This window comes from Ruditapes philippinarum, unplaced genomic scaffold (genome assembly GCF_026571515.1).
Source record: "Ruditapes philippinarum isolate M1 unplaced genomic scaffold, ASM2657151v2 ctg6345_1_1_1_1, whole genome shotgun sequence".
Classification (NCBI taxonomy): Eukaryota; Metazoa; Mollusca; class Bivalvia; order Venerida; family Veneridae; genus Ruditapes; species Ruditapes philippinarum.
The window spans coordinates 64,140-91,483 of record NW_026859321.1 but is presented as its reverse complement, the minus strand read 5'-3'; the positions used below and the strand labels follow the sequence as shown (position 1 = coordinate 91,483).

The 27,344-nt window shown below is 34.0% G+C and overlaps 2 protein-coding genes across 2 annotated transcripts; one reads left to right on the top strand and one right to left on the bottom strand.

Annotated features, from left to right (window-relative positions):
* Window positions 1-2,301: 2,301 nt before the first annotated feature.
* Window positions 2,302-5,730, top strand: LOC132756080 (small ribosomal subunit protein uS17m-like). The gene is made up of 2 exons (XM_060747065.1): window positions 2,302-2,307; window positions 5,452-5,730. The coding sequence occupies exons 1-2, from the start codon at window positions 2,302-2,304 to the stop codon at window positions 5,728-5,730; spliced, it is 285 nt and encodes a 94-aa protein (XP_060603048.1).
* Window positions 5,731-9,841: 4,111 nt separating this feature from the next.
* On the bottom strand, window positions 9,842-26,007 carry LOC132756077 (charged multivesicular body protein 1a-like). The gene is made up of 8 exons (XM_060747062.1): window positions 25,882-26,007; window positions 24,383-24,402; window positions 21,022-21,099; window positions 20,135-20,281; window positions 19,398-19,466; window positions 16,672-16,731; window positions 16,045-16,232; window positions 9,842-11,754 (listed from the first exon to the last, which is right to left on the bottom strand). The coding sequence occupies exons 1-8, from the start codon at window positions 25,886-25,888 to the stop codon at window positions 11,733-11,735; spliced, it is 591 nt and encodes a 196-aa protein (XP_060603045.1). The 5' UTR covers window positions 25,889-26,007; the 3' UTR covers window positions 9,842-11,732.
* Between the last annotated feature and the right edge of the window lie 1,337 nt (window positions 26,008-27,344).

Genomic DNA, 27,344 nt, shown 5'->3' with positions numbered 1-27,344 from the left:
ATACAGTAATAACTCACCAAACCCACGGTCATAACACCCTATCTGTTGGTTTCTTATTAAAAAAATTGCACAAGTGAAGTCTCAAAAATGAGGTGAATAGTTCTCAAAAAAATGTACGGTCATTATAGTGTCAATGAAACAATACACGGTGATAGTTTCAAATAAACTATACACTCACAGTGATAGCATATCTGGACAGTTTTTATCCCAAACAATGCGCGCATTGTGATAGTCTCAAACAATACATAGAGGATATTGAATGAGTGTAAGTTCAATACTGAATTTATTAAACGAGTTGAATAAAATCGTATTATGCGAGCCTCTGGCGAGCATAATATTATTTTATTCAACGAGTTCAATAAATTTAGTATTGAACTTATACGAATCTAATATTCTATTTATCACATACCAAAAATACAGACCATTTAAAGTGAAAAGGAGTCATTTTTTCATTGACGCGCCTACAGTATAACCTTTACATTTAGCGCGTCTTTACACTATGTGTGTATAACGCAAATGACGTCACGTCAAAATATATGCACGGCCGTTTTGCAGTACCATTAATTTACGGGGAGTCGCCAATAAATCGGCACGGGTTTAAAAGTGATAAAACGACGATTTTTCCCAAAGGGAAAAAGGGTAAACTCACTAAACCCACATTGAACCCCTACGGGACATTTTTCTTATTTTCCAAAAAATACAGGGTGCAGTCTCAAAAATTTGCTCCTGTAAATAGTCTAAAAAATAAAGTAAAGCTAAATTTTTAAACCCGGGTGATAGCCCAAATGGGAAATAGTTTTTGGCCTTAAAAAATAATTAACACCTTGTATTATTCAATAATGCCCCGAATTTCAAAGAAAACATTTTAAAAGGCCCCTTAACCCAAATGTGAAAGCCCGTTTTCTAATGAAGTAAAAAGTCAAGGCTTACGGGTTTAACTCAAAAAAACCCCCCCTGAGCCCTATCTGATAGTTCTTATCACAAATAATGCACACATAAAAATATAGTCTCTTAATGAACCGTGCCCAGCTCTGACAATAAGCCAAAATCCGACGAGTGATAGCCCTATCTGATTAGTTCCGTTGTCTTTTTCAAATTCCCAATGAAAATACTTAAAAATGGCCCATTGAAAATAGTCTCCAAATAAATGCAATTGGTTTGTTACAATAATTTGTCTCTCTTAACCTTGTATATAAGCCATCTTTAAAATTCATAATGAATAAGTAGCTTTAGTTAAGGCAAATTTAATAAAACTGTTTGTATTGCGGATAGAGACATAGATAGTGAAAATGCTGACTTTAGAATATCAATAAAAACACTATTGAAATATACTTAATTGTTTTCATTGATTCAGTCTGTTAATCGTTCGAATTATTCATTTTTCACATACTTTTTTCGTCTTTTTTCTTTCTATTTTGTCCCTAGAAAAGAGCTTCAATTATACATTTGAAGAATTCAAGATATGTTGTTTTTTTTGTTGTTTTTTTTATATTATAAATGTATCAATACAATCTTAATCGCCTGTCACTCTACACCATTATATATATAATGGAGCTATATTTTAAATTTGTATGTTAGTCTCTGGTTATACACCATCTCTATAGCTTTAACTTACACTTTACATCTATATCGCCCGCTTTTTTGCGCACGCGTTTTCCCTATATGATTATAGTGTCTGCTTAAAGCGTATTAGACTATGCCCTACTTTTTGACACATGCGCACCGATAAAAAGACAAAATGTCAACTTCAAAATATATTGCCGTTGGTCAAATTATAAAGCAAACCATGATGGATGGTCCAAAGTATCAAATAACCTCCTAAAGAAAAAGTTTTTTTTAATAATAGAATAACAGTTTTAGATAGAGCGTTTTTAACTAATTGGTAACTATTGCTATAAACCACCTATTTTATCTTGTTTAAATGATTCGCTCCCGCATCAACTATTCGGCTTCCCCAACGATTCGCCCCGCACGTCAGCTTTCTTTTGTGCGGTTCGTCTAGCTAAGCAATTAAGCTTGGTAATCAGTACGAAATGTCCAACTATAATCTATTATTTGTATTGTCCTGATAAGTTTGTGTCTGGTTTTAGTTAGAACTTAGATTACTATTTACTCAGGTCTAGGATTTTCATGATATTCTAGTTAATATTTAAAAGATTTTATACCCCCCCCCACACACACACACAGTTGTAAGGGGGGGGGGGTAACCTGGAAACAGCCTGTCCTTCCAGCCGTCCATCAGGTTTTCCTTGTCCACCCAATAACTTAAGATTCCTTTGACCTACAGTCTTCATATTTGGAATGGAGGTAAGTCGTCAGCATGCCCACTTAGTCCTATGAATATGACGTCGCTTTGAGATATTTTTGCTTCTGGGCAAAGCAACGTCATATCGAAATTGCTCAAAAACCCATAGCATGTTCCGCCAGAAAATCGGGCAGAACGAAAAAACAATGAAGACAGCGTGTATTTACATAAGTTTTGACCTATTTATGAACAAAACTAAAAAATAAATACCTTTTGTCAAAATAATTAAACTGTCACATCCGAAAAATCATGATTAAATCCCCCTCATGTATTATCAGTTCTCTTTTACAGCCGATAAACAAATGGCGGGCCATAAAGTGCGCGAAATCTGATTGGCTAATTCAAATGCAAGCGTTTAACTGAGTCAGAATAATCTAACGGAATATTTTTTTTAAAACGAAATAATTGCCTATGCACCGTCAGTGTGTTCGAATATATTTTTCCGTTCAAAAATTTGGAATCAATCTGTAAAGCACCTTGCTTAACCAGCATGGCTGATAGACAAAAATAGATTGATGTTTATATTTTTATTTTAAATTGATAAGTACATTGTTTGAGAGTTTTTGTGTATGATTGAGCATGAAATTGAAAGAAAAGAAGATAAGCTTTTGAATAAAGCTTGAAAGGCAAGACAATAGACATTTTTTTATTTTTTTATGATGCTATGCGTTTTTGAGCAATAACTATTAGACGTCAGGCTTGACCGACATAAACTATAACAAGCCTGTAACGTCTAATATATTGGACTACATACCCACTCAATTTTAAATATAGGGGTACATGTACCCCCTGTCATTGAAAATTGGGGGTACATTTCAAAATCTGGGGGTACACATAAGTTTAAACATGTTTTTGTTTGTAAGAACATTTTAGTCAACATGATATTAATGAACAGCTGTTTCACTAAGAATTACTACCCACTAACACAGACACAAACTCACCACTTAAGGTAGCAATCTAACAGCCATTACAATCACTGGTATTTTGTTTAGTCCATATGATTATTACCCATAACCAAGATTTTGTATATCCGAAATTATGTACATTTATTTCAAAATCTCAATTGTAAATATTTTCATTTCATATGACATACGTAAAGCTAACAATTGAAGGTAGATGTTAAAAAATCAAGTGACTAACTTTTTGCTGATCATTGGAGAACTCAAAATACTCTTTGGCAGTTGTAAATATCCAAAACTTTTTTTCTTCAGACAGTACATGTGACGTCAAGACATGACTAAAATATTTACGAATCAGACTGAGATGACTTTGAAAGCAATTGTGACCGGGTTAAGACTGTTCCTAACCATTGGTAGATGGCAACGACATTTAGTTGATATGCATATTAGGTTATCCCAAACATTGATTCTGACGATTTTACTTTGCATGCATGTACCCCCTGCTTACAATGTTTATGCAGGCATCTAGTATTTTGTGCGTGAATTACGCACTGTAGTGCGTGAATGGGCATGCTGGTCGTGATGAGTATATGATCCCTATCGATTTTGAGGTCACTGGCCAAAAGGTCATGGTCATGGTCCTTGACCTAAAAAGCTTGTCCGCCCATAAACTTAAGATTCCTTTGACCCACTCTTCATATTTGGCATGAAGGTTAGTCATGATTAGTAAATGACCCCTATTTCTCTTTGAGGTCAAAGTCACAGGGACCTTGAATGAAAAAAGATTGTCCGCCCAATAACTTAAGAATCCTTTGACCCACAGTCATCATATTTTGCATTGAGATTAGTCTTGATTAGTAGGTGACCCCCTCAGGGCCGGCAAAATCTAATTTTGACTTGTCTGTTTTTATGTGTAGCATTTTTTACTTATCCGTATGATATTTACACAGTTAATTCTTGAAAATTTTCACATGTCCGTACAGGCTGTGGGACAACCTGGGCAATACTGACAATTGATTTTGCTGCCCCTGCTGATTTTGAGGGCACTGGGTCTAAGGTCAAGGTCACAGTGACCTTGAATGAAAAAAGTTTGTCCGCCCAATAACTTAAGATTCCTTTGACCAATGGTCTTCATATTTGGCATTTGAGGTTATTTTTTTAGCAAATGACCCCTTTTGATTTTGTGGTCACTGGGTCAAAGGTCAAGGTCACATGGACCTTGAATGAAAAAAGCTTGTTCGCCCAACAACTTAAGAATCCTTGGACCCATGGTCTTCATATTTGGCATTTGAGGTTAGTCTTGATTAGTAGATGACCCCAATTGATTTTGAGGTCTATGGGTCAAAGGTCAAGGTCACAGGGGTCTAAAGTTCAAAAGCTTGGCTGCTCAATTGCATAACAATGCTTTGGTCAACAGTCATCATATTTAGCATTGAGGTTGGTTATGACTGGTAGATGACCCCTATTTAATTTGGTGTCACTAGGTCAAAGGTCAATGTCAGAAGGGACTTGACTAAAAAAAGCTGGTCCCCACCAATAACTAAAGAATCCTTTGACCTGCAGTCTTTAAATTTGGCATGGAGATTAATCAGCACCATTCTCAGCAAGATTTTATATTTAGCTGGTATGGCATGCTTGAGAATATGTACATTTTTACAGCATGCCCACTCAATTTCAAATATAAGGGTACATGAACCTCATCATTGAAAATTGGGAGTACATTCCAAAATTTTGGTCCATGTGCATGTACCCTTCTCAGGGCTCTCGTTTGGTAAAATTTGGGGCCGAATATCGGCCCCATTCCCCCACCAAAAAAGTGTGTTTTTTTCCCCCGTAAAACTGAAAAAAATCTCCCTTGAAATTAATATTTAACGAGCATAGAAAACGCCCATCGGCGAATATATATTCCGCGAACGGCAACCGTAAATTAGTATATATTCCACAAATGGCAATGGGAAATTAGTACGTATGTATATATAAATAAAACGTTCCGGACAGTTTTCAGCATTCCAACATGTCGCACAATTTCAAGTCTTACCAAAAAAAATTCCCCCTTGAATGAAAAATATTTGAAAATCATGCAAAATTCCCCCCTGCATGGACCCTGGCCCCAGTCTCAAAATACCAACGAGAGTCCTGCTTCTTCTTCAATTTTTATGCATGCATGTACCATTTTTCTTCAATTTTTATGCATGCATGTTGAAAATGAACTTTCATAATACTTAAAAAAAATTCTTATTGTTTCAGTATTTTCCAAAGAAACAAGATAAGTGGTCAGTGGATTTCAAAGGTGAAACTAAAGTAGGGGATATTGTTGTCATTACCAAGACTAAAGAAAGAACAGTAAAGAATTTGAACACAGTGATTGACAGCATCCTATTTCAAGTCGGTGAGACAATAGATCCTGTTACTGGGCGACGTTGCCGTGGGACACAATTTATTGATGAAAAGAGTAGAAAAGAGGAACAGTCAGAACGTAGAGTAAAGGAATACAAAATTAAAAGACTTGTGGAAGAAAAGTCTTGAAAAATGGATGTCAGTGTTTTTATTGAAATCTTTGGAAATGAAAATAGTTAATCCATAAACAAGTCAAAAATTTAAAAGTTTAACATTCTTGTATATGGAATAAAATATGCATTATAGAATAAAAATAAATTAATGCATTAAAAGTCTGGCAGGCTGAAAGATGGAACAGTTTTAAAGTTCATAGATAATGGACGATGATGATTGAATTCAAGTATATTATTCTTATGAGTTACTTGTCATTTCAAGGTTGACTATTCATGAATGGTCATCTTTCAAGAACAGGATCTTTTGATGTTTTAGATTAATCAAGAGTGAATTAGGAATGCCATAAGTGCCAAGTTGCATATAAGGTTAATTAAAAGTGTTTTTTGCCATCCTAATTGGGTTTTGTCTTCTCCTCAGAATGTGCTTTTAAATGAGAATATTATTGTGACAGTACTTTTTAGCTCGACTTTTCTATGAAAAGGGGAGCTATCCTACTCGCCCCGGCGTCGGCGTCGGCGTTAGCGTTGGCGTCACACCTTGGTTAAGTTTTTCGTACCACCCCACTTTATTTCAGAAGTATTACAAGTATGGCTTTGAAACTTACCATACTTGTTCACCATCATAACCTCCATCTACAGACAAGAGTACATAACTCTGTCAAGGTTTTTGACAGAATTATGGCCCTTTTTTGACTTAGAAAGTGTATTGAGCTTGGTTAAGTTTTTTGTACCACCTCACTTTATTTCAAAACCATTGGAGGTATTGCTTTGAAACTGACCATACTTGTTTACCATCACGACCTTCATCAACAGACAAGAGGACATAACTCTGTCAAGGTTTTTGACAGAATTATGCCCCTTTTTGACTTAGAAAATACATTGAATATGGGTAAAATCCACTTATTGCCTTAACCCTTTGAGATATTGCTTTGAAACTTTTAATGCTATTTCACATCATTACCCCCATCTGTATGCAAGAGAAGGTAACTCTGTCAAGGATTTGTTTTAAAAATTAAGGCCTTTTATCGACTTAGAATCTTGGTTAAGTTTTTAGTACCAGTCCACTTTTTGACTGAACTGTTTGAGATATTAATTTGAAAGTTGGAATACTTGTTTACAATCATGATTCCCAAACATGTCCAGGAGAAGGTAATTCTGTCAAAGATTTTATTTGAATTATGGCCCTTAACTGTCAATGTTTTGTATTATAGGCAAGCACTAAAAAACTTAAAAAATCTAAAAAAATTCATTCCTATCCACTTGTTCACTTTACCATAAATTATGTCATATAAACATTGCAGTAATATTCAAGGGTATCAAACAACTAGTTCACTTTAAAAATACAGAGATTCTTGTATTGCCTTTTACTGCAAAAACTTTTTTTATTGGCAAGCAATAAAAAAGTCGAGCGCGCTGTCTTACGGACAGCTCTTGTTGAACTACTGATTAAACTTTGTTCTTTTTTATTTCTTTAACTTTTTTGTTTGTTTGTTAAATTGCAGACACTAAACAAGATGTTAATAAGTGTGATCAGTTCCTGGACTGAGATTTGCTACATATGAGAGTAATTGAGTAACTGATCTGATATATATCAAAATATACATGATCTGATATATATCAAAATATACAGAGTACAGCATTAATACCAGCTCAAAGGTTTTGCTCTTTTACTAGTTAATCATGTTTAAATGATCTGCAATGATTATAAAATGACTCTGCTGTGCTCTTTCTTTAAAGATATACTATGCTCATCTTTGGGTAAATTACTTTCAGTGATTTTTCCCACTTAATTGGGAAGAGGCCTTAGCAGCTTGATTTTGGGAAAAGTAATCGCTAAAATTTCCAATATGGGAAGAAAAAAAGCTGGTGAAAGTCAGGATTTTTGGGAATATTGCACGATTTCAAAGAAAAAAATGATAGGGAAGAGGCCTTTTTTAGACCAGTTATATATGGTGAAAAATCACTGACTTTTATTGCAGAAATTCATTGAAATCTTGTACATTCTTCCTCATTATGTCTAATTGGAATAAGTGAATGTATAAACAATGTTTTGGAACCTCCATTCCCCATTACTTGTCAAATTATTTTGATCTAAAATATTTCATCCTTAAACATCTTTGTAAAAATGCTTGAAAACAATTTTTTTTTTTGTGGTTATTTGAGTGCAAGAAATCTAGACAATATCTGTTGATGTGGAAAGATACAAAAATAAAAGATATAAATGTGATAATTTTGATATGTTTTGATCGTATTTTGTGCTATAACACAAGTTTGTATTACTAGTATACATTGTATGGTGTGAAACCATTGGTACAGGTAGAACTTAGGATATATCTAACTTGCCAGATTAGGCCAACCTAGTATAGGGTATGTAACTGTTGGTACAGGTAGAAAGAACTTAAGATATATCTCTAACTTGCCAGAAAAGGTCAACCTTGAACAGACAGATGGACGGAAGGTTCAAGTACTGTACGTTCAGGGGCATAAAAATAAATATGCCTGGTGATGTGAAAATTTCATTCTCGGTTTGATCGAGTCTATTCATTAGAAAAAAGTTTATAAATGCAACATGTCTCATTCTCCATAGCACCAACTTGAGCAGAATTCAATCTTCAACCCTGAAGCTTGACACGATAATCCAGGACAAGAAAATAACGTCCGAATGACACTTAAAATGGGCAGTAACTGCTGCATGGTGGGTACAAACAGAAGTACATTAATGTACATATTGCACATGATAGTCTCACCTGAGATATTTTTGTTAAGAAAGCCCATGTAGAAGTTAATTGTAAATCAACTGGATTGAATCTGATGACCACTGTACAAGCAGGGCAATATCTCAAGCAGATAAATTCTTTGAATCTATACACAGCACTTTACTGTCCGTACAACAGGCTATTGTTTCAGACATGACTTAAGTTATAAATCTGCATCTTGTTATGTTCACTTGGTAAAAGATAACATATTACCTACGGCAGCTTGGCCGAGTGGTATATGCCTCGGACTAGTAATCTAAGGATTGCTGGCTGCTTGGGTTCAAACCATGTCAGGGGCAAGCCGTTTTTGTGTCGCCTCTACGGAGTAGTGGCGACATATAGGGATCACTTCTCCGTCGTCTGTCTGTCCGTCCGTCACAAAACTTGTCCGGACTACTGCTCATAAATTACTGGTGCAATTTCGTCCAAACTTTACAGGAATAATCAGTACCAAGTCTAGTTGTGCATATTGTCAGGATTTTCCGGTTCAGTGATTTTTGTCAGAGTTATGGCCCTTTAATAATTTTTAATTTTAAATTTGTCCGGACTACTTCTCTTATACCACTAATGCAATTTCAATGAAACTTTACAGGATTGATCTGTAGCTCAAGTCCTTGCGCATATTGCACGGGTTTTCCGGTTGAATGATTTTTGGCCGAGTTATGGCCCTTTGACAAAAAAGTGTTTTTTTCTGTCGTTGCCAGATACACAAAAGCTTGTCCGGACTACTCCTCATAAACTACTGGTGCAATTTCATCCAAACTTTACAGGAATGATCAGTACCAAGTCTAGTTGTGCATATTGTCAGCATTTTCCGGTTCAATGATTTTTGTCAGAGTTATGGCCCTTTTATAATTTTTATTTTTAAAGTTTGTCCGGACTACTTCTCTTATACCACTAATGCAATTTCAATGAATCTTTACAGGATTGATCTGTAGCTCAAGTCCTTGCGCATATTGCACGGGTTTTATGGTTGAATGATTTTTGGCCGAGTTATGGCCCTTTGATAAAAAGGTCTTTTTTTTCTGTGTGTTGCCAGATACGCAAAAGCTTGTCCGGACTACTCCTCATAAACTACTGGTGCAATTTTATCCAAACTTTACAGGAATGATCAGTACCAAATCTAGTTGTGCACTGTCCATCTGTCTGTCTGTCACAAAATTTGTCTCAACATGAAATTGGCCATCATGAGGCGACACGTGATTACTGATCGCTCTTGTTTCTTTAAGCAAGAAGCTTCCCACTCATTACTTGGTACTGGTTGGTTCCAGGAATGGATTTGAGAGTGTTTCAATAAGCTTATAGCTTCCAACACAAACTATAATAAATTTGTATACATGTATACTAAAACTTAACAGAAAATAAAGCATATCCAGTTATTTAAAATTTATTATATACTAATGTCACTTGATGTCTAACGTTTTGATTTCAAATGAATATAACAATATGATACTGAAGAGAATTCAACAAACAACTAACAAGACTTAACAAAAATTACCTGTACATTAAATTCCAAAGATTTTTAGATTCCGAAATAAAAATCATCTTAATGAATTGGTCTTGAAAAGGGACCGTATAATTATTTGCTCCACCATATATCTGACTTTGATTGTAAAAATTTGCATTGTTCAGGGGAATTAGCCATTTTAAAGTTATGTTTCAGTGACCAAAAAATTAGCATTAATGTGTAAGGATACCATTTGTGAAGATTATTTGACTGAATTTTAAATGAAAAGAAAATGTCAACTTTTAGCACTTTTATTGCTTATATTTGACAATAAATTTTATGTCATCCCTGATGTTTAGTCATGATAACTACTATAGAAGTGTATAAATTTTGCTTGAAATTTTGACTCCGTGAAGTTGGAAATTTATAACATATATTATAACTTATGTCAAAACAGTTGTGAGGTATGTTTATAAAACATATGATTAAAGTATACTATAGGTATACTGTGTACTTAAAGTGTACTCTTTCTAGATCAACTCTTTAGCGGGACTGCAGATATTAATAAATATTTAACAAGAAAATATAAATATGATAAATAGAAATTCTTTTAAAAAGTTACCTTAAACTTTCTACAAAAATAAAAAAAGCATAGTGATATAATAATTTTATTTATCTGTAGTAACAGTTTTCTTTTGTTCATTTACCCATAATTCATAGAAAACACATACTGGTACACATTATGTCCATAATTATAATGATTAATATATTACTCAGACTTTATTTATACTTAGATTACTTTTACATAAAATATTTAAATTTGTCGCCACAAGAATGGAAAAGTATTAAGACTTTTATAAATTGGTCACTTTAGTGCAGTAATTGGTTTTATTACATACCCATGCCACTTTTGCGACTCAGTAAATATAGTATTGCACGTCATGCATAGATTTTGACTTCACATCATTAAATTTTGCATTATACAACATAGCATAATAATGCATTAAGTGTAAGCGTCACACTTTAAGCCATCAATGAAAAGTTTATTCATTTTTATTTTGGATATGTGATAAATAGAATATCATATTTGTGTAGCCTCATTGCTAAATTGAAAAAATATGCTAGCCAGATGCTAATAATCTGGGACAGAAAGATAAACTTTTACATTTTTAGTCCCAGGCATAATATAATTTTATTCAACTTGTTCAATAAATTCAGTATTGAACCTACACTCATTCAATATCCTCTATAACTCCTATTTTTAATTGATAGAAGTTAACCCATTACCAGTACTGTATAGTGATTACATGATACCAGAAATAAGTTCACACAAGAAATAAGTTCATACAAGAAATAAGTTAACAACTGTATCTTGCAAAGATATGTCCATTTCCGTCTCTGTTTTTGCATACAAAAATCTTATATATTTACAGATGTCTTAACCTAGTAATAGATTTTTAAATTTCTTTTTATATCACCATTGGCATATAAACATGTGTTTTATGTCAAAAACAAATAAAATTTCTAGTCTTATCAATAACTTTAATTTTTTCTTCTAAATAACCAACATCCTGTCTTAACAGTTCTATTTTCATGTACATTGTAATAAAATAATGACATTTTATAGGCACATGATGAAAAATAAATAAAAAATTCAAACTTGGAATTTAGATTTAACAATTTATGATCAAACTTAAACTTTCAATAACTTAATGAGTGAAGAATTCTTCCAATGTATGACTAAAATGTTTACAGTTTATATACAAAACACATTTACACAATATATGTACAAATATATCACAGACCGATGAACTGTCAGTTGCGGAGAGCTTGTAATCTGAAATTAAAGAAAAGAAGGATTATTAAACACTGAACAATAAATATGATCTCTGTTTCTTTCATAAATTGGTATACATGTATATTTAAAACTAGAAATGTGTCATCATGCCACGGATGCCCCCGCATGCAGCCAAAATTTCAGATGTTATAATATTTAGTTCCAAATTTGTTTGCACAAATTATTGTTTTCATTTTAAGTTCAAAGCCCTTAAAACTTTTCAACGTTTACACAAACTATTTTCATACAATGTTCAAGGCACTGAAATTATTCAGTCTTAACCTTTTGAAAATAGCATATTTCATATTTGTAGCCAAAATAATGGCTACATACATTTCCACAAAAGTATGAGTGCTGAAACTGAAAGTTCAAATTTTTTCCAATATTCAAGAAAGATAAGTTTGTCCAAAATCATTGAACCATGACCAAATTCAAACTTAAACTGCTTATTCCTAAGATGTATCTATATTATTTTCAAAGTGAAAGGGACATAACTCTGCCAAACAATCATCGAACCATGACCAAATTCCAACTTGACCTGCCCATTCCTTTGACATATCCATATGTCAAATTTGAGTTGAATATGTAACACTGTTGGGTAGATAATGAACAGAAACTGTAAATTTCATATTATTTTCAAAGTGGAAGGGGCATTACTCTGCCAAAAATCATTGAACCATGACCAAATTCGAACTTGGCCTGGGCATTCCAAAAACATATCCATATGTGAAATTTGAGTTGAATGTGTTGTACTGTTGGGGAGATAATAAACAGAAACTGAAAATTTCATACTATTTTCAAAGTAAAAGGGGCATTTCTCTGCCAAAAATCATTGAACCATGACCGAATTCGAACTTGACCTGTATTTTCTCATGATATATCCATATGTCAAATTTGAGTTGAATGTGTTGTACCGTTGGGGAAATAATGAACGGAAACTGGAAATTTCATATTATTTTCAAAGTAAAAGGGGCATAACTCTGCCAAAAATCATCGAGCCATGACCAAATTCGAACTTGACCTGTATTTTCTCATGACATATATATATATGTCAAGTTTGAGTTGAATGTGTTGTACCGTTATGGAGATAATAAACGGAAACTGAAAATTTCAAATTATTTTCAAAGTGAAAGGGGCATAACTCTGCTAAAAATCATCGAACCATGACCAAATTCAAACTTGACCTGTATTTTCTCATGAAATATCCACATGTCAAATTTGATTTGAATGTGTTGTACCGTTGGGGAGATAATGAACGGAAACTGAAAATTTCATATTATTTTCAAAGTAAAAGGGGCATAACTCTGCCAAAAATCATCGAACCATGACCAAATTCGAACTTGACCTGTATTTTCTCATGACATATCCATATGTCAAATTTGAGTTGAATGTGTTGTACCGTTGGGGAGATAATGAACGGAAACTGAAAATTTCATATTATTTTCAAAGTAAAAGGGGCATAACTCTGCCAAAAATCATCGAACCATGACCAAATTCAAACTTGACCTGTATTTTCTCATGACATATCCATATGCAAAATTTGAGTTGAATATGTGCAACAGTTACTAAGATAATGAACGGAAACTGATGATGACGGAATGACAGAATGACGGAAGGACGGAACAGGGTAACACTATATGCCCCTGCCATTACATGGCGGGGGCATAAAAAGAACACACAAAAAATCAGGATATCAACTTAAACTAGAACTGCCACTATCATGGCGTGAATACCCCCGCATACCACTTTGTCAGAATCAACAGTGGCCATTTAGAGCTCAAGCTGCCAAATCTGAGGTGACTAAGCCAGTGCATTGCTAAGTTATGTATTCTACATGCTTCAAATGTGAAAATGTCAAAATCAATACATTGCGGACAGGACATTCTTTAGCAATTGAGAAGAAAAGCTTTTTTTGTCAAGGTCCCTGTGACCTTGACCTTTGACCCAGTGACCTCAAAATCAATATATAGTCACCTTATAGTCCTGATCAACATCCATGCCAAATATGAAGACTGTGGGTCAAAGGAATCTTAAGTTAATGGGTGGACAAACTTTTTGAAGTCAAAGTCCCTATCACCTTGACCTTTGATCCAGTGACCTCAAAATCAAAAGGGGTCATCTACTAATCATGATCAACATCCATGCCAAATATGAAGACTGTGGGTCAAAGGAATCTAAAGTTATTGGGCAGACAAACTTTTTGAAGTCAAAGTCCCTGTGACCTTGACCTGGTGACCTCAAAATCAATAGGGGTCATCTACTAATCATGACTAACCTCCATTCCAAATATGAAGACTGTGGGTCAAAGGAATCTTAAGTTATTGGGCGGACAAGCTTTTTGAAGTCAAGGCCCCTGTGACCTTGACCTTTGACCTGGTGACCTCAAAGTCAATAGGGGTCATCTACTTATCATGACTAGCCTTCATGCCAAATATGAAGACTGTGGGTCAAAGGAATCTTAAGTTATAGGGCGGACAAGCTTTTTGAAGTCAAGGCCCCTGTGATCTTGACCTTTGACCTGGTGACCTCAAAGTCATTAGGGGTCATCTACTAATCATGACTAACCTCCATTCCAAATATGAAGACTATGGGTCAAAGGAATCTTAAGTTATTGGGCGGACAAGCTTTTTGAAGTCAAGGCGCCTGTGACCTTGACCTTTGACCTGGTAACCTCAAAATCAATAGGGGTCATCTACTTATCATGACTAGCCTCCATGCCAAATATGAAGACTGTGGGTCAAAGGAATCTTAAGTTATTGGGCAGACAAGCTTTTTGAAGTCAAGGTCCCTGTGACCTTGACCTTTGACCTGGTGACCTCAAAGTCAATAGGGGTCATGTAACTAATCATGACTAACCTCAATGCCAAATATGAAGACTGTGGGTCAAAGGAATCTTAAGTTATTGGGCGGACAAGCTTTTTGAAGTCAAGGCCCCTGTGACCTTGACTTTGACCTGGTGACCTCAAAATCAATAGGGGTCATCTACTAATCATGACTAACCTCAATGCCAAATATGAAGACTATGGGTCAAAGTAATTTTAAGTTATTGGGCGGACAAGCTTTTTGAAGTCAAGGCCCCTGCGACCTTGACCTTTCACCTGGTGAACTCAAAGTCAATGGGGGTCATCTACTAATCATGACTAACCTCCATGCCAAATATGAAGACTATGGGTCAAAGAAATCTTAAGTTATTGGGCGGACAAGCGTTTTGAAGTCAAGGCCCCTGTGACCTTGACCTGGTGACCTGAAAATCAATAGGGGTCATCTACTAATCATGACTAACCTCCATGCCAAATATGACGACTGTAGGTCAAAGGAATCTTAAGTTTTTGGGAGGACAAGCTTTTTAAAGTCAAGGCCCCTGTGACCTTGACCTTTGACCTAGTGACCTCAAAATCAATAGGGGTCATCTACTAATCATGACTAACCTCCTTGCCAAATATTAAGACTAAGGGTCAAAGGAATCTTAAGTTATTGGGCGGACAATAAAAATCGACGGACGGCCGGACAGCCGGACGGACGGACAAGCTGATTCAAGTATACCCCCCTTACAACTTTGTTGTGCGGGGGTATAAAAATTAAACAAAACTCATTAATTTATATATGCATATGACACATTCAGCTCAGATCGAAAACAAATGACACATGCCAGTTAATGTTATTGTTTAAATGCCTATTGCCTGACCAGTGCTAAAATGCTATAGCTGAACTAATTCTAACATCAAAGTTTCTGGCCAACTTAACAGACTCAGAGCTAGGGGTAATAATTTTCAAGTTCCAAAAGTATCTAATGGTTCAAAAGTTGAACACTTTAAATTGCATATGACGTGCATGCACATTAAACCTTTCAATGAATTTAAGATTTTGAATTTACTAGCCCGAATTCCAGTTTTGAATTTATTCGTCTATATATTTAACTAAATTTTCTTAAAATTTTCACTGGCCCGAACTAATTTTCACTGGCCCGAACTAATTTTCACTGGCCATTGGGCCAGTGCTAAATACGATGACTGTTACACCTGTACATTCTGTAGAACAATATTTGGACGTACTGATATTTTTTGCTGTCCCCTGAATATCAATCAGATATGAAGTTACTGAGAATTGGAAACAACAATAATAATGGATGATGATGATAATAGGTGACGCTTGAATATCCGGTCCATTAACAGAACCAATCTACCAAATAACGGTATATGACCAACCAAATAAATATTCAGGAGCATATTTATAAATGTCTTTCACATGAAGAGGTTATTTCATATTACACATTCAAATGCACAGACATACCTTCTAGAAAGATCATCTTCACGTTTAGTTTCTGCAGTGTCGCGTATCGAGGCTGTGGAAGGATTGATGTCTTTCAGTTGATCCATTACTTCTAGACCATTTTCTTCTGCTACTTCCATTATTAATGATTCTACCTGGTCTTGTGGTGTAGATAATGTAGTCGCTGTGCCCATTGCACTTTCTAATGTCTGAAAATAATTTATATTATTGCATGAATACTGAGCATCAAGGTTAACATTAACATAGAAAAAAACATGGGTTTACGATTTAAATCACACAAGCTTGCGCTGTTGTTGCAGGTTATTTTAGTATGTTTGACTCGGAGCTCTGTTAAAAAGAAGCTTACTGCAATGACAACATCAGCTATTTCATTATCGAAACAATACTGTACTGTTAAATGACATCACACTAGCACATAAAAAGCATGGCAAACTGTCAACTTTATACGATAAACACATAATATAATGCAGTATTACCAAGTCAGACTTATACTTTTATACAAGAAGAGCACAAAGTACGTTTTTTTTCTGCCTTGGGTCTTAAATGCGTCCTCTGGCTTATGCAGATGTTAACGCATAAAAAAAGGTGCATTACCCTTCAATTGTATAGAAAAGTTAGGATACTTACTGAGGTACGGACATCTATGTCTTCAAACTGTTTTTCAAATTTCTCCATTATTTTCCCAACCTGAAATACAAATTATGAAATTTCAAACTTTGAAATAGATGGTATGATACATACATTCTAGTGAACAATGTACATCAAATATAATATAATTATGCCATGATAATTTAATTTTCATCTTCCCATGGTTTATCTAACATTCAAGGAAGAAAATGTTAAGTGTATAGAAAATGTCAAGTGTATAATGAAAATTTCAATAAATACAGTATACACATTAATATACCTAAAAGAGCAACTTATCTTATCCTATATAGAACTTTTAGGATCCTGTATGTTGTAATTAAGATTGTTACCACACTTTAGTGAAATATTATATATGTATATAATTATGCTTCTAAAACAATTATCAAACATAGAAGAATATGTAAAATATTTACTGCAAATATTTGTACATATTATAAGTAATCATTCAATTCTTAATGAAAAATTTTGATTTAGACTTTATAGAAAACAAGAATTTGCAGTGTTTTTTTTTTCACTTTTGGGGGAAGGGTCGGTGCCCTTTGGAGGGAAAAAAATGCAATAGGAGGGGGATTTTTATACGGATCTAAAATATTGACGTGTCACATGTTAAACTTGTTGGGACACTGGGAGTAGCTCCCCTTACCTACATGAGAATGATTTGTAAACAACCTTGCTTAACAGTAAGTCTAACAGGCACAAAATAAAGCATTTTTCGGCAGTTACTTGCAAAAACATGATATTCATTGCTGGCAAATTTGGGCTGCCATATTATAGGGGGAAATTTCTGCTTTGAGGGGGGAAAAAACATACTGTTTTGAGGGGGGAATGGGGCCGAATTTCGCCGGATATTTTGGTGGAAAAAAACACTGATTTGTAACAGAGTCACCAACGTCCCTCGCCTCGGAAAGTTTTATATGAAGCATGAAATTGTGCTATGGTATGGCTCTCAGGACTTTCAGTCCAAAATTATGATCGATGCTAGATCTGCAAATGCAATAATAAATATTTTAAAGAAATAAAATGAAACACAGAATTTAAAAATCTATCATGTTAAGCTTTGACCTCTAAGTGTGACCTTGACCTTGGAGGTAGGGGTGCAGATGTTGTGCATGACAAATCGTCTTATTGTAAATGTGTGTGCCAAGTATTTTCAAAATCCCTTGAACTATGAAGAAGTTCTAGATACGACACAAAACTATTACAGACTATGTTAGTCTTTGACCTCTAAGTGTGACCTTGGAGGTAGGGACCCATGTTTTGCACCTGATCTTATTATTGTGATTATTTGTGCAAAGTATTTTTAAAATCCCTTGATCTATGGAAAAAGTATGGACTGGATACAAAATATACCCTATAACAGACTATGTAAATCTTTCACCTCTAAGTGTGACCTTGACCTTGGAGGTAGGGACACAGGTGTTAAGCATGACATATCATCTTATCATTGTGACTATTTGTACCAAGTATATTCAAAATCCCTTCATCTATGAAGAAGTTATATACGGGACATAAAATATTCAATATAACAGCATCTGTTAACCTTTGATCTCTTAGAGTGACCTTGGAGGTAGGGTTGCTGACAGTGGTGTTGTTCTATACATATCCTCTTATTATTGTGACAATTTGTGCCAAGTTATTTCAAAATCCGAAGAAGTTCTAGATTGGACACAAAGTATACTCTAAAACAGACTATGTTAATTTTTGACCTCTAAGAATGACCTTGAACTTGGAGGTAGGGATGCAGGTGATGTGTATGACACATCCTCTTATTATAGTGACTATTTGTGGTAAGTATTCACAAAATCCTTTGATCTATGAAAAAGTTATGGACCAGACACAAAATATACTCTGTAACAGACTATGTTGATCTTTGACCTCCAAGTGTGACCTTGATCTTGAAGGTAGGTGACCAGTTGTTGTGCATGACACATCGTCTCATTATTGTGAACAATTGTGGCAAGTATTTACAAAATCCCATCAAAGGTAAGAAAGTTATGTACCCGACACGACATATACCCTCAAATAGACAATGCTGACCTTGAATGAGCAAGTGCGACCTTGACCCTGGAGGTATGGGTCTGGTTGTTGCGCATGACACATCAACTTATTACATTATGTATAACAAACATTTGTGCCAAGTTATTTCAGATTCCTTTGATAAATGACAAAGTTATGGACCGGACACGAAAGTGTGACGGACAGACGGACGGAGCCTATTTCTATATCCCCCATTTTTCTTGGAAAAGGTGGGGGACAATAAATTTCTAATCACCTCCTTTTATTAACATGAAATGTAAATTCGGTAATGTCTTTACAAATAATGCTTTTTGGATCTTACAATATTGAAAAATCTTCATTTAAGCATTAAATTTATGATATAAAACCATAAAAAAATTGAGTTACAGGATCTTTAAAATTCCCAAATCTGTTATTTCTCTTTTTAATATACTTGGGTCACGATCATGTTTCTTCATGTGACACCAGTACTGGTTGGTTCCAGGAAGCAGACTTGAAAGTGATTAATGTAAGTTGCAAGAACTTGTTTGGCAATCACCCGTAATATCTTAAAAGGACTTGTCCATCTTTCAATCCAATCTGGCCATCTTTTGAGAAAATTTCAATACATTTACTGGCTGAAAAGGGAACAGTGCAGACCAAGATCAAATGGCACACATGGGTATATTAATTTGCCATCAGCAAGCTACCTTTTCTAGATCCATTGAACTCATTGCTTTGTCTAGAGCCTTCGTTACTTCGCCAATATTTTTGGTTATCTGTAAAAAACAAGAAAATTGTAATGTTTCATGAGACATGAATCCTGTGAATGTCAAAGGTCCCTGTGATTTGTGTGATTTGAGAAAGTTTTAATTCTATAAACCTTTCGTGAAATTAATAATGTAAAAATCCTTAAAGAAATGTCTTTAAACATCCTCCAGAAAATATTGGTAAGACTCAATTTTTAAGGAGTGGGGCAGTCTTTTTAAAAATCAGGTAGTTTTAATACTATATCATACTTATTTTTCATTATCAATTATTGTCAATCAGTAAAGTATCACCATTTTAATAGCCATTCTTTTTAAATATATTACAAATTCAACCCGACAGCAAAAAATGAGCATAAAGCGAGAAAATGAGCATAATGTCACTTTAATTTATTTTAAAATAAACTAATATTAACATATCTTTTCAGGTTGATATGCATTTATAACCTTCATGTATAATGATTATTTAGCTCTCTAAGAATTAAATGCTGTCAGGAACAGCAAAATCAATCTTTCATATTACAAAGGTTGTCCCACAGGCTATGCCGACAAGTGAAATTTTTCCAAAATTTTCTTCATAGATATACAAATTAGGAAAGTAATGCTTCAGATAAAACAAACAAGTAAGTCAAACTCAGATTGTGTGGGCCCTGGTTGTGTGAATGGTATAAATATCTTACTGATTTCATTGTTAGAGCAGTCTGTACTTTAGAAGCTACAGCATCGACTCTCGCAGCAAACCGGAGGTAGTTTAGACCTTCATTCTTCTTGCGTATGGCATTCTCTGCATATATCCTGGCACCTTCAATGTTCTTCTGTTGTATGGCCTGAAACAATTATTTTACTTTTATATTATACACACAAACAGCTAGTAATGTTATTGGTTGGTCCATGGCATGTGCAAATACATTTGTTAGTATGTCTTTATATTTAACTGTTTAACTTTTTGTTTGATAAAAAATGGATCCCTTCCAATTGGTATATATTGGAATTCATTTAAAATCAGGTACATGTATGATACAATAGATCTAATTAGTTTGTACTGATTTTAAATTAATCACAACAATGATGTTATACTAATAAACTCTGAAACTGCTTATTTTTTAAGGGATTTCAAAATCAAGAATAACCTGCCAAAAGACATACCAGTAGAACTTGTTCCAACAAATTTACTAAAGATTGTCCAGCCTTACGAATCTATTTTTAAATTCACTGTCACTAACTAGGTAACAAGTTTAAGTTGTCATTCTCATACAGTCTGACCTTACTGGCAGACTTGACTCCACACTGCTATCATAAACATAGCTGACTGAACTCCAGTGATTAATTAATATCTTATGCATGTATTGTAAATTCAGTTATCATTTAAATAAAGCAACCTCTACAGAATGTCAGTGGTTCTACTCAGGTGCCGTTTAAGCCTGAAATAATGAATAGAAGGGCACCTGAGGTCTTCCTCCATGTGACCAGTAAAGCTGGAACAAAGCCATATGACCTATACTGTGTTGGTGTGATGTAAAACGCAATCAAACAAACAAATAAGTAACCTCAGGCTCTTGTAACATACCTTTTTAACCTTAGCTTGTTCTTTCTTTTGTTCTTTTTCAGCTTTGTTGGCTAACCTCTCCAACTGCTTGGTTGTAAACTGTAAAAACATAATTCCCAATAATATGCTTGCAAAATAAAAAAATATATATATCATGTAATTCACAATCAATAATGTCATAAGGATTACAGGATTTAAAGCTATTTATCATATTTGACACATTTCTTCCTAATTTTCTTTTACCCTTAATTTAAGATCCCAAACAAAGTTGTTAAAATTCCTGGGTTTTATGAGCATTGCCTAGCCCAGTAGGTGATTTTGGGAAAAACCATGGTTTTTCAAGTTTATATTGGGCAAAACTGATTACAGTACAACCTTCATCAACAAGTTCCAACATTAAAGAGTTTGTCACAAATTTATTTCATTCCATATGAACCAAAGTCATTGACAAGATGCAGTCTGTGAAATTAGCGTTTAAAAATTGTTGTCATTCGGGCAACCAATTCAAGAAAATCTGGTTGTCCGATGTAAAAACTGGTTGCCCGAATATTTTCATTAGAACATCTCCAAGCAATTATTGATCAAATCTGCAAATAATCTTCAGTGAAAAACAGTTATAAATGTAAGCAAACTAATTTTATTTGATATCTTGCATTTTATCACAATTTGTTGACATTTTGATGAATACCGTACTTTTCTGCAAATTTTTACTTGTCCATTGGGCAAGTAAACTTTTAAAAATTGATTGTCTGGACCAAAAAATGGTTGTCTCGGGCAATAGGACAACTGCTAATTTCGCAGACTGAAAATGAAGAAACCAATAAGAATATTCAACCATGTGTCTGGTGGATGTCAGAGTGCTAAGCTAACAGCCGCGGTAAAAACTTTGCCAGCTGTGATTCCAAATCATAACTTGTCAAAAGCTTGCACAACTTCAAACAGGTATTACACTGTTGCAGCAATGAGTTGCATTGGATAGATTTATCATTCTATGAAATAATGAAAAGTCAATCAAATACACTGCAAAACTACAAAAAGTAATTATAATGATTTACTGTATATTGAAATATAACAATATATATAACAAGAGCTGTCGGTAGGACAGCAACGCTCGACTATTCTTAGTGCTTGATAGTAAAAAAAGCCTTGATTAAAAGGTAAAATTTTCTCAGTAAAGAAAAAGGCAAAATTTTTCTTTAAATCCATATTACAGTTATAGGCATTGGAGAGAGTCCTATTATGCTGTCAAAGAAGAGTATAAAATTTCAACATGTTTCAAAGCCTTATGAACTTTGAAAATATTTGAGGTATTACAAAAACTTTAACGTAAATTCTAAGTCGAAAAAGGGGCATAATTCTGTCAAAATGCTTGATAGAGTTACCTCCTCCTGTCTACAGGTTGGGATCATGATGGTGAACAAGTGTGCAAAGTTTCAAAGCCATATGTCAATGGACTTTGAAAATATTTGAGGTATTACAAAAACTTTAACGTAAATTCTAAGTCCAACAAGAGCTGTCGGTAGGACAGCAACGCTCGACTATTCTTAGTGCTTGATAGTAAAAAAATGCTTGATAGAGTTACCTCCTCCTGTTTACAGGTTGGGGTCATGATGGTGAACAAGTGTGCAAAGTTTCAAAGCCATATGTCAATGGACTTTGAAAATATTTGAACTATTACAAAAACTTTAACGTAAATTCTAAGTCGAAAAAGGGGCATAATTCTGTCAAAATGCTTGATAGAGTTACCTCCTCCTGTTTCCAGGTTGGGGTCATGATGGTGAACAAGTGTGCAAAGTTTCAAAGCCATATGTCAATGGACTTTGAAAATATTTGAACTATTACAAAAACTTTAACATAAATTCTAAGCCGAAAAAGAGGCATAATTCTGTCAAAATGCTTGATACAGTTACCTCCTTCTGTCTACAAGATAGGGTTATGATGGTGAACAAGTGTGCAAAGTTTGAAAGCCATATGGATGGACTTTGAAAATATTGAGGTATAACAAAAACTTTAAAGTAAATTGAAAGCCGAAAAAGGGGCATAATTCTGTAAAAATGCTTGATAGAGTTACCTCTTCCAGTCTACAGGTTGGAGTCATGATGGTGAACAAGTGTGCAAAGTTTCAAAGCCATATGTCAATGGACTTTGAAAATATTGAGGTATTACAAAAACTTTAAAGTAAATTCTACGTCGAAGAAGATGCATAATTCTGTCAAAATGCTTGATAGAGTTACCTCCTTCTGTCTACAGGTTGGAGTCATGATGGTGAACAAGTGTGCAAAGTTTCAAAGCCATATGTCAATGGACTTTGAAAATATTTGAACTATTACAAAAACTTTAACGTAAATTCTAAGTCGAAAAAGGGGCATAATTCTGTCAAAATTGCTTGATAGAGTTACCTCCTCCTGTTTCCAGGTTGAGGTCATGATGGTGAACAAGTGTGCAAAGTTTCAAAGCCATATGTCAATGAACTTTGAAAATATTTGAACTATTACAAAAACTTTAACATAAATTCTAAGTCGAAAAAGGGGCATAATTCTGTCAAAATGCTTGATAGAGTTACCTCCTCCTGTCTACAGGTTTGGGTCATGATGGTGAACAAGTGTGCAAAGTTTCAAAGCCATATGTCTATGGACTTTGAAAATATTTGAACTATTACAAAAACTTTAACATAAGTGGTTACGCCGACGCCGACGCTCGGGTGACTGCAATAGCTCTACTTATTCTTATCGAATAGTCGAGCTAAAAAGGGGCATAATTCTGTCAAAATTCTTGATAGAGTTACCTCCTCCTGTCTACAGGTTGGGGTCATGATGGTGAACAAGTATGCAAAGTTTCAAAGCCACATGTCAATGGACTTTGAAAATATTTGAGGTATTACAAAAACTTAAACATAAGTGGTTACGCCGACGCTCGCGTGACTACAATAGCTCTACTTATTCTTATCGAATAGTCAAGCTACACAGCGTTTTTTTCTCTACTTTAAGAATGGTGCCCGGCACCAGACTGATTGGGAAAAAAATGCGTTATTTTGACTCAAATTGGGAATTTTTTAAATGCATTTTTCAGCTACAAATAAGATTAGTCATCATGAATAAAGATAGCTAACAGCTTCCACTGTCCAGGTAGAACTATTAAGTGGTGATTTATATGAATATGTTGGATTTAAATGATCTCAGAGAAATCACTTGGCCTTGGGGGAATTTTGAACAGCCATTTTGGGAATTAAAACATTAGAAATTGGGAATTTTAATGTTTATTTTCTATTGGGAACAGTACCGTTTTAGGGTAGTAGTTAAATAAAGAACAAAAACACTGTAACAATCAATTAATTTATAAGAAAAGCCGTTAACAGATTACAATAAGATAAAGTATCCTTTACCTTTAACTGGAAAAGTGTATCTGAAAAAAATAAATTGTATGTGTCATAAATAATAGTATTAGTAATTATCTGCATTATGAAATTAATGTACATCTTCTGACTTCATAATTTCTGTTAATTGTAGAATACATTTCTTCTTTTATATCACAGCAAAAATTATGAGCTGCATAAAAAATTTTCAAACTAAAGCAACATTTTTATTAATAAAAATTACGAAAAGATTTCAGGTGATGTTTATTGTGGACTCAAATTTAAAATGTCCAATTTCTGGACTTTGTTGCAGTAACAGTATCCAAAGGTGGATAAATAAATTTCTGTTTCTCGTATTATCGGGTTTCTAGTATTAACGGGACATGCTTAAAACAGATGAAATTGTCACTTCCAAATCCAATAACATGTCTTCTTTGTTACTAGTGTGTAGTGCTGATATATACCATGGCAAGTCAACATTTAGCAAAAAGTATGACAAAAGCATGTTAAAATAATATTTTAAGTAAATATCAGTAAATCCAGAAATATATGTTAAAACTTCAACTTGAATTTTAATCATACTCTGGTTACGTAATTTTGCATAAAACACAAACATTTTCTATGATAATGTACCTCAAACACTTAATTAAAATGACACTTATTGTCACGGTTCAGAACTGTTCACTATTTTGGGTAGAAAGTGTGTAAGCAGCCGGATAGCTCAGTAGGTTTAGCTGCTGTAAGGTATTTCAAGTGTCCATGTTTGAAGACAGACATCTATGAAATATCAGATTATAAAATCGGTCTGTCTTGCCGTCGAAATATTGAGACTACTGTTCTCTATACCCGAGAGAAATTTGAGGACGAATTTCAATGAAGCGGGGGGAGTATGTCACAATTCAGAACTGTTCACTTTTTAGGAGAGATACATGTAGTGTGTAAGCCACCAGATTTCTCAGTCAGTAGAGCTGCAGTACTGTATTCCTAGTGTACTGGGTTTAAGTCCCGGTCAGGCTTCACATTTTTAGTGTACTGGGTTTAAGTCATGGTCAGGCTTCACATTTTTATCACCCTGTGACATAATGATTTGAAGTGATTTGTAGAGTAAAATCATTACATAGCAACCAGAATTCGAGAAAGTACCTTGTTCATCTATCATCATCTAGAGGTTGTGGGTCAGCATTAATAGACAGAAAAAAGTTTGTGGGTTTTTTTTTTTCAGATATGATCAGTGATGAGTTTTTAAATCATTTCTTGTTTCATAATGACTGAGAGGGATATATTTCTGTGTGTAGGAAAAAATTAAAAAAAATCACTATCTTGAAATGTTATGTAAAGGTTATATATGCCAGTTTAGGCCTTATATATTGACTAGATCTATATACGTGAAAACTGGATATTCTAATTCTTACCCCACCCACAAATTTTACTTTACTGCAAAAAGTATTTCAGAATGCTTCCTCCTTTAAAAGAAAATAACACCATTAAAGAATTATCCGTCACTTTCGTGTTTAAATATAATAACTTACCATCCATGTTTCAATGTTTTCTGTCTTGTGTGTTTGATAAAAAATGGCTATTTCTTAATTATTAGTTATGATTAACTATCATACAGGTAGTGACGTCATACAACACAGTAGGTTTGAAAGCCTCGTTTCTATTGGCTCAATAAGAAAGGTAAACAAATAAGTGTGTTTTTCCAAGTTACTAAATTTAGAAAAGCACGTGTCTGAAGCACACACACATAAAAACGTATGGTCTCTGACAGAAATTAAATTTTGTATTTATTAAATCATCGTAAAAATGTATTAAGTTAAAAAATATGTTAAGATTGTATACAGTAGATCTATGTACCGTATGTATATTCTTGAATGTGTCATCTATATAGCTCCTGCGCCTAGATAAGTTTTTCAATAAGTTTAAACACCAGCAGACTGATAAAAAATATATGAGGTTTTAAATAATATTTGCTGATAAGTATCCCATATTATATCTCTGGTTTAAAGAAAAGAACAGAACATTATTTTATTTTGGACTGAACATTGCATTAATAGTTCAAAGTAAGTAAATCACAGACCTACATTTTCAAATGATGAAAAAAATTAGAAACATCTATATTTAGTTTATTACAATTCAAATGTCATTTTATTTAGATCAGGGACCAAAAAATATTTTTTGACCCAGATTAGATAAATCCATTGATTCGTCGGGATACTTTTCTGATTACAAAACTATATACGCTCTTCGAAAAGATCTATCATAAAAACTAACAAAAGTAACCTAGAAATATATGTTGTTTTCAAGCTTTTATTGTAACCATTTGTTAAAGTGACTCTATTGTACTTTTTTGTTTGTACTGGTTCTTTTTTTCCACATGAACATATTTTTTCTAGATTTTTTGTATTGAATCTTATGTCATAATTAAAGGTCTAATTTGTGTGCAGATCATCCACTCATTTCATTTTTCCAGAATACTCATTTCTATTGTGTAAAATGACCTAAAAACGAAAAACATTTGATTAAACACCTTTAACTCAAATCGGCTTAAATAACGGGTATGTCTCTTTTTCATTATTTTTATCTATTTTCATTATTTACAGTTTTAAATGTTCAAATTGATTTATATAACATTTTAAGTTTTTAAGGCTTTTTTAGCATGTAGCGGTGGCTCTTTCATGTGTGGATATTAAATATTTAATAAAAATAACGTATGCTCTTTTTTAGTCTTTTATTTTTCGTTCGTCTTTTCTTATGCACTATTCCCATTTTCCGTGTCAGTCGATAGCTGTCCTTGTTCACACATTATATCGGTTTCTATAGTAATATTTTACTCTGTATCTGTGATTTTATTGATCATGTATGAATATGAGTCACACAGCTTTGTCTCCTTCATGTACATTATAAACGACAGATTGCTCCCACTGAGACGACTCGTATTTAATTGTTAAGATATTCCAATGTAAAAGTATAAGATCGGATAATATGAATATCG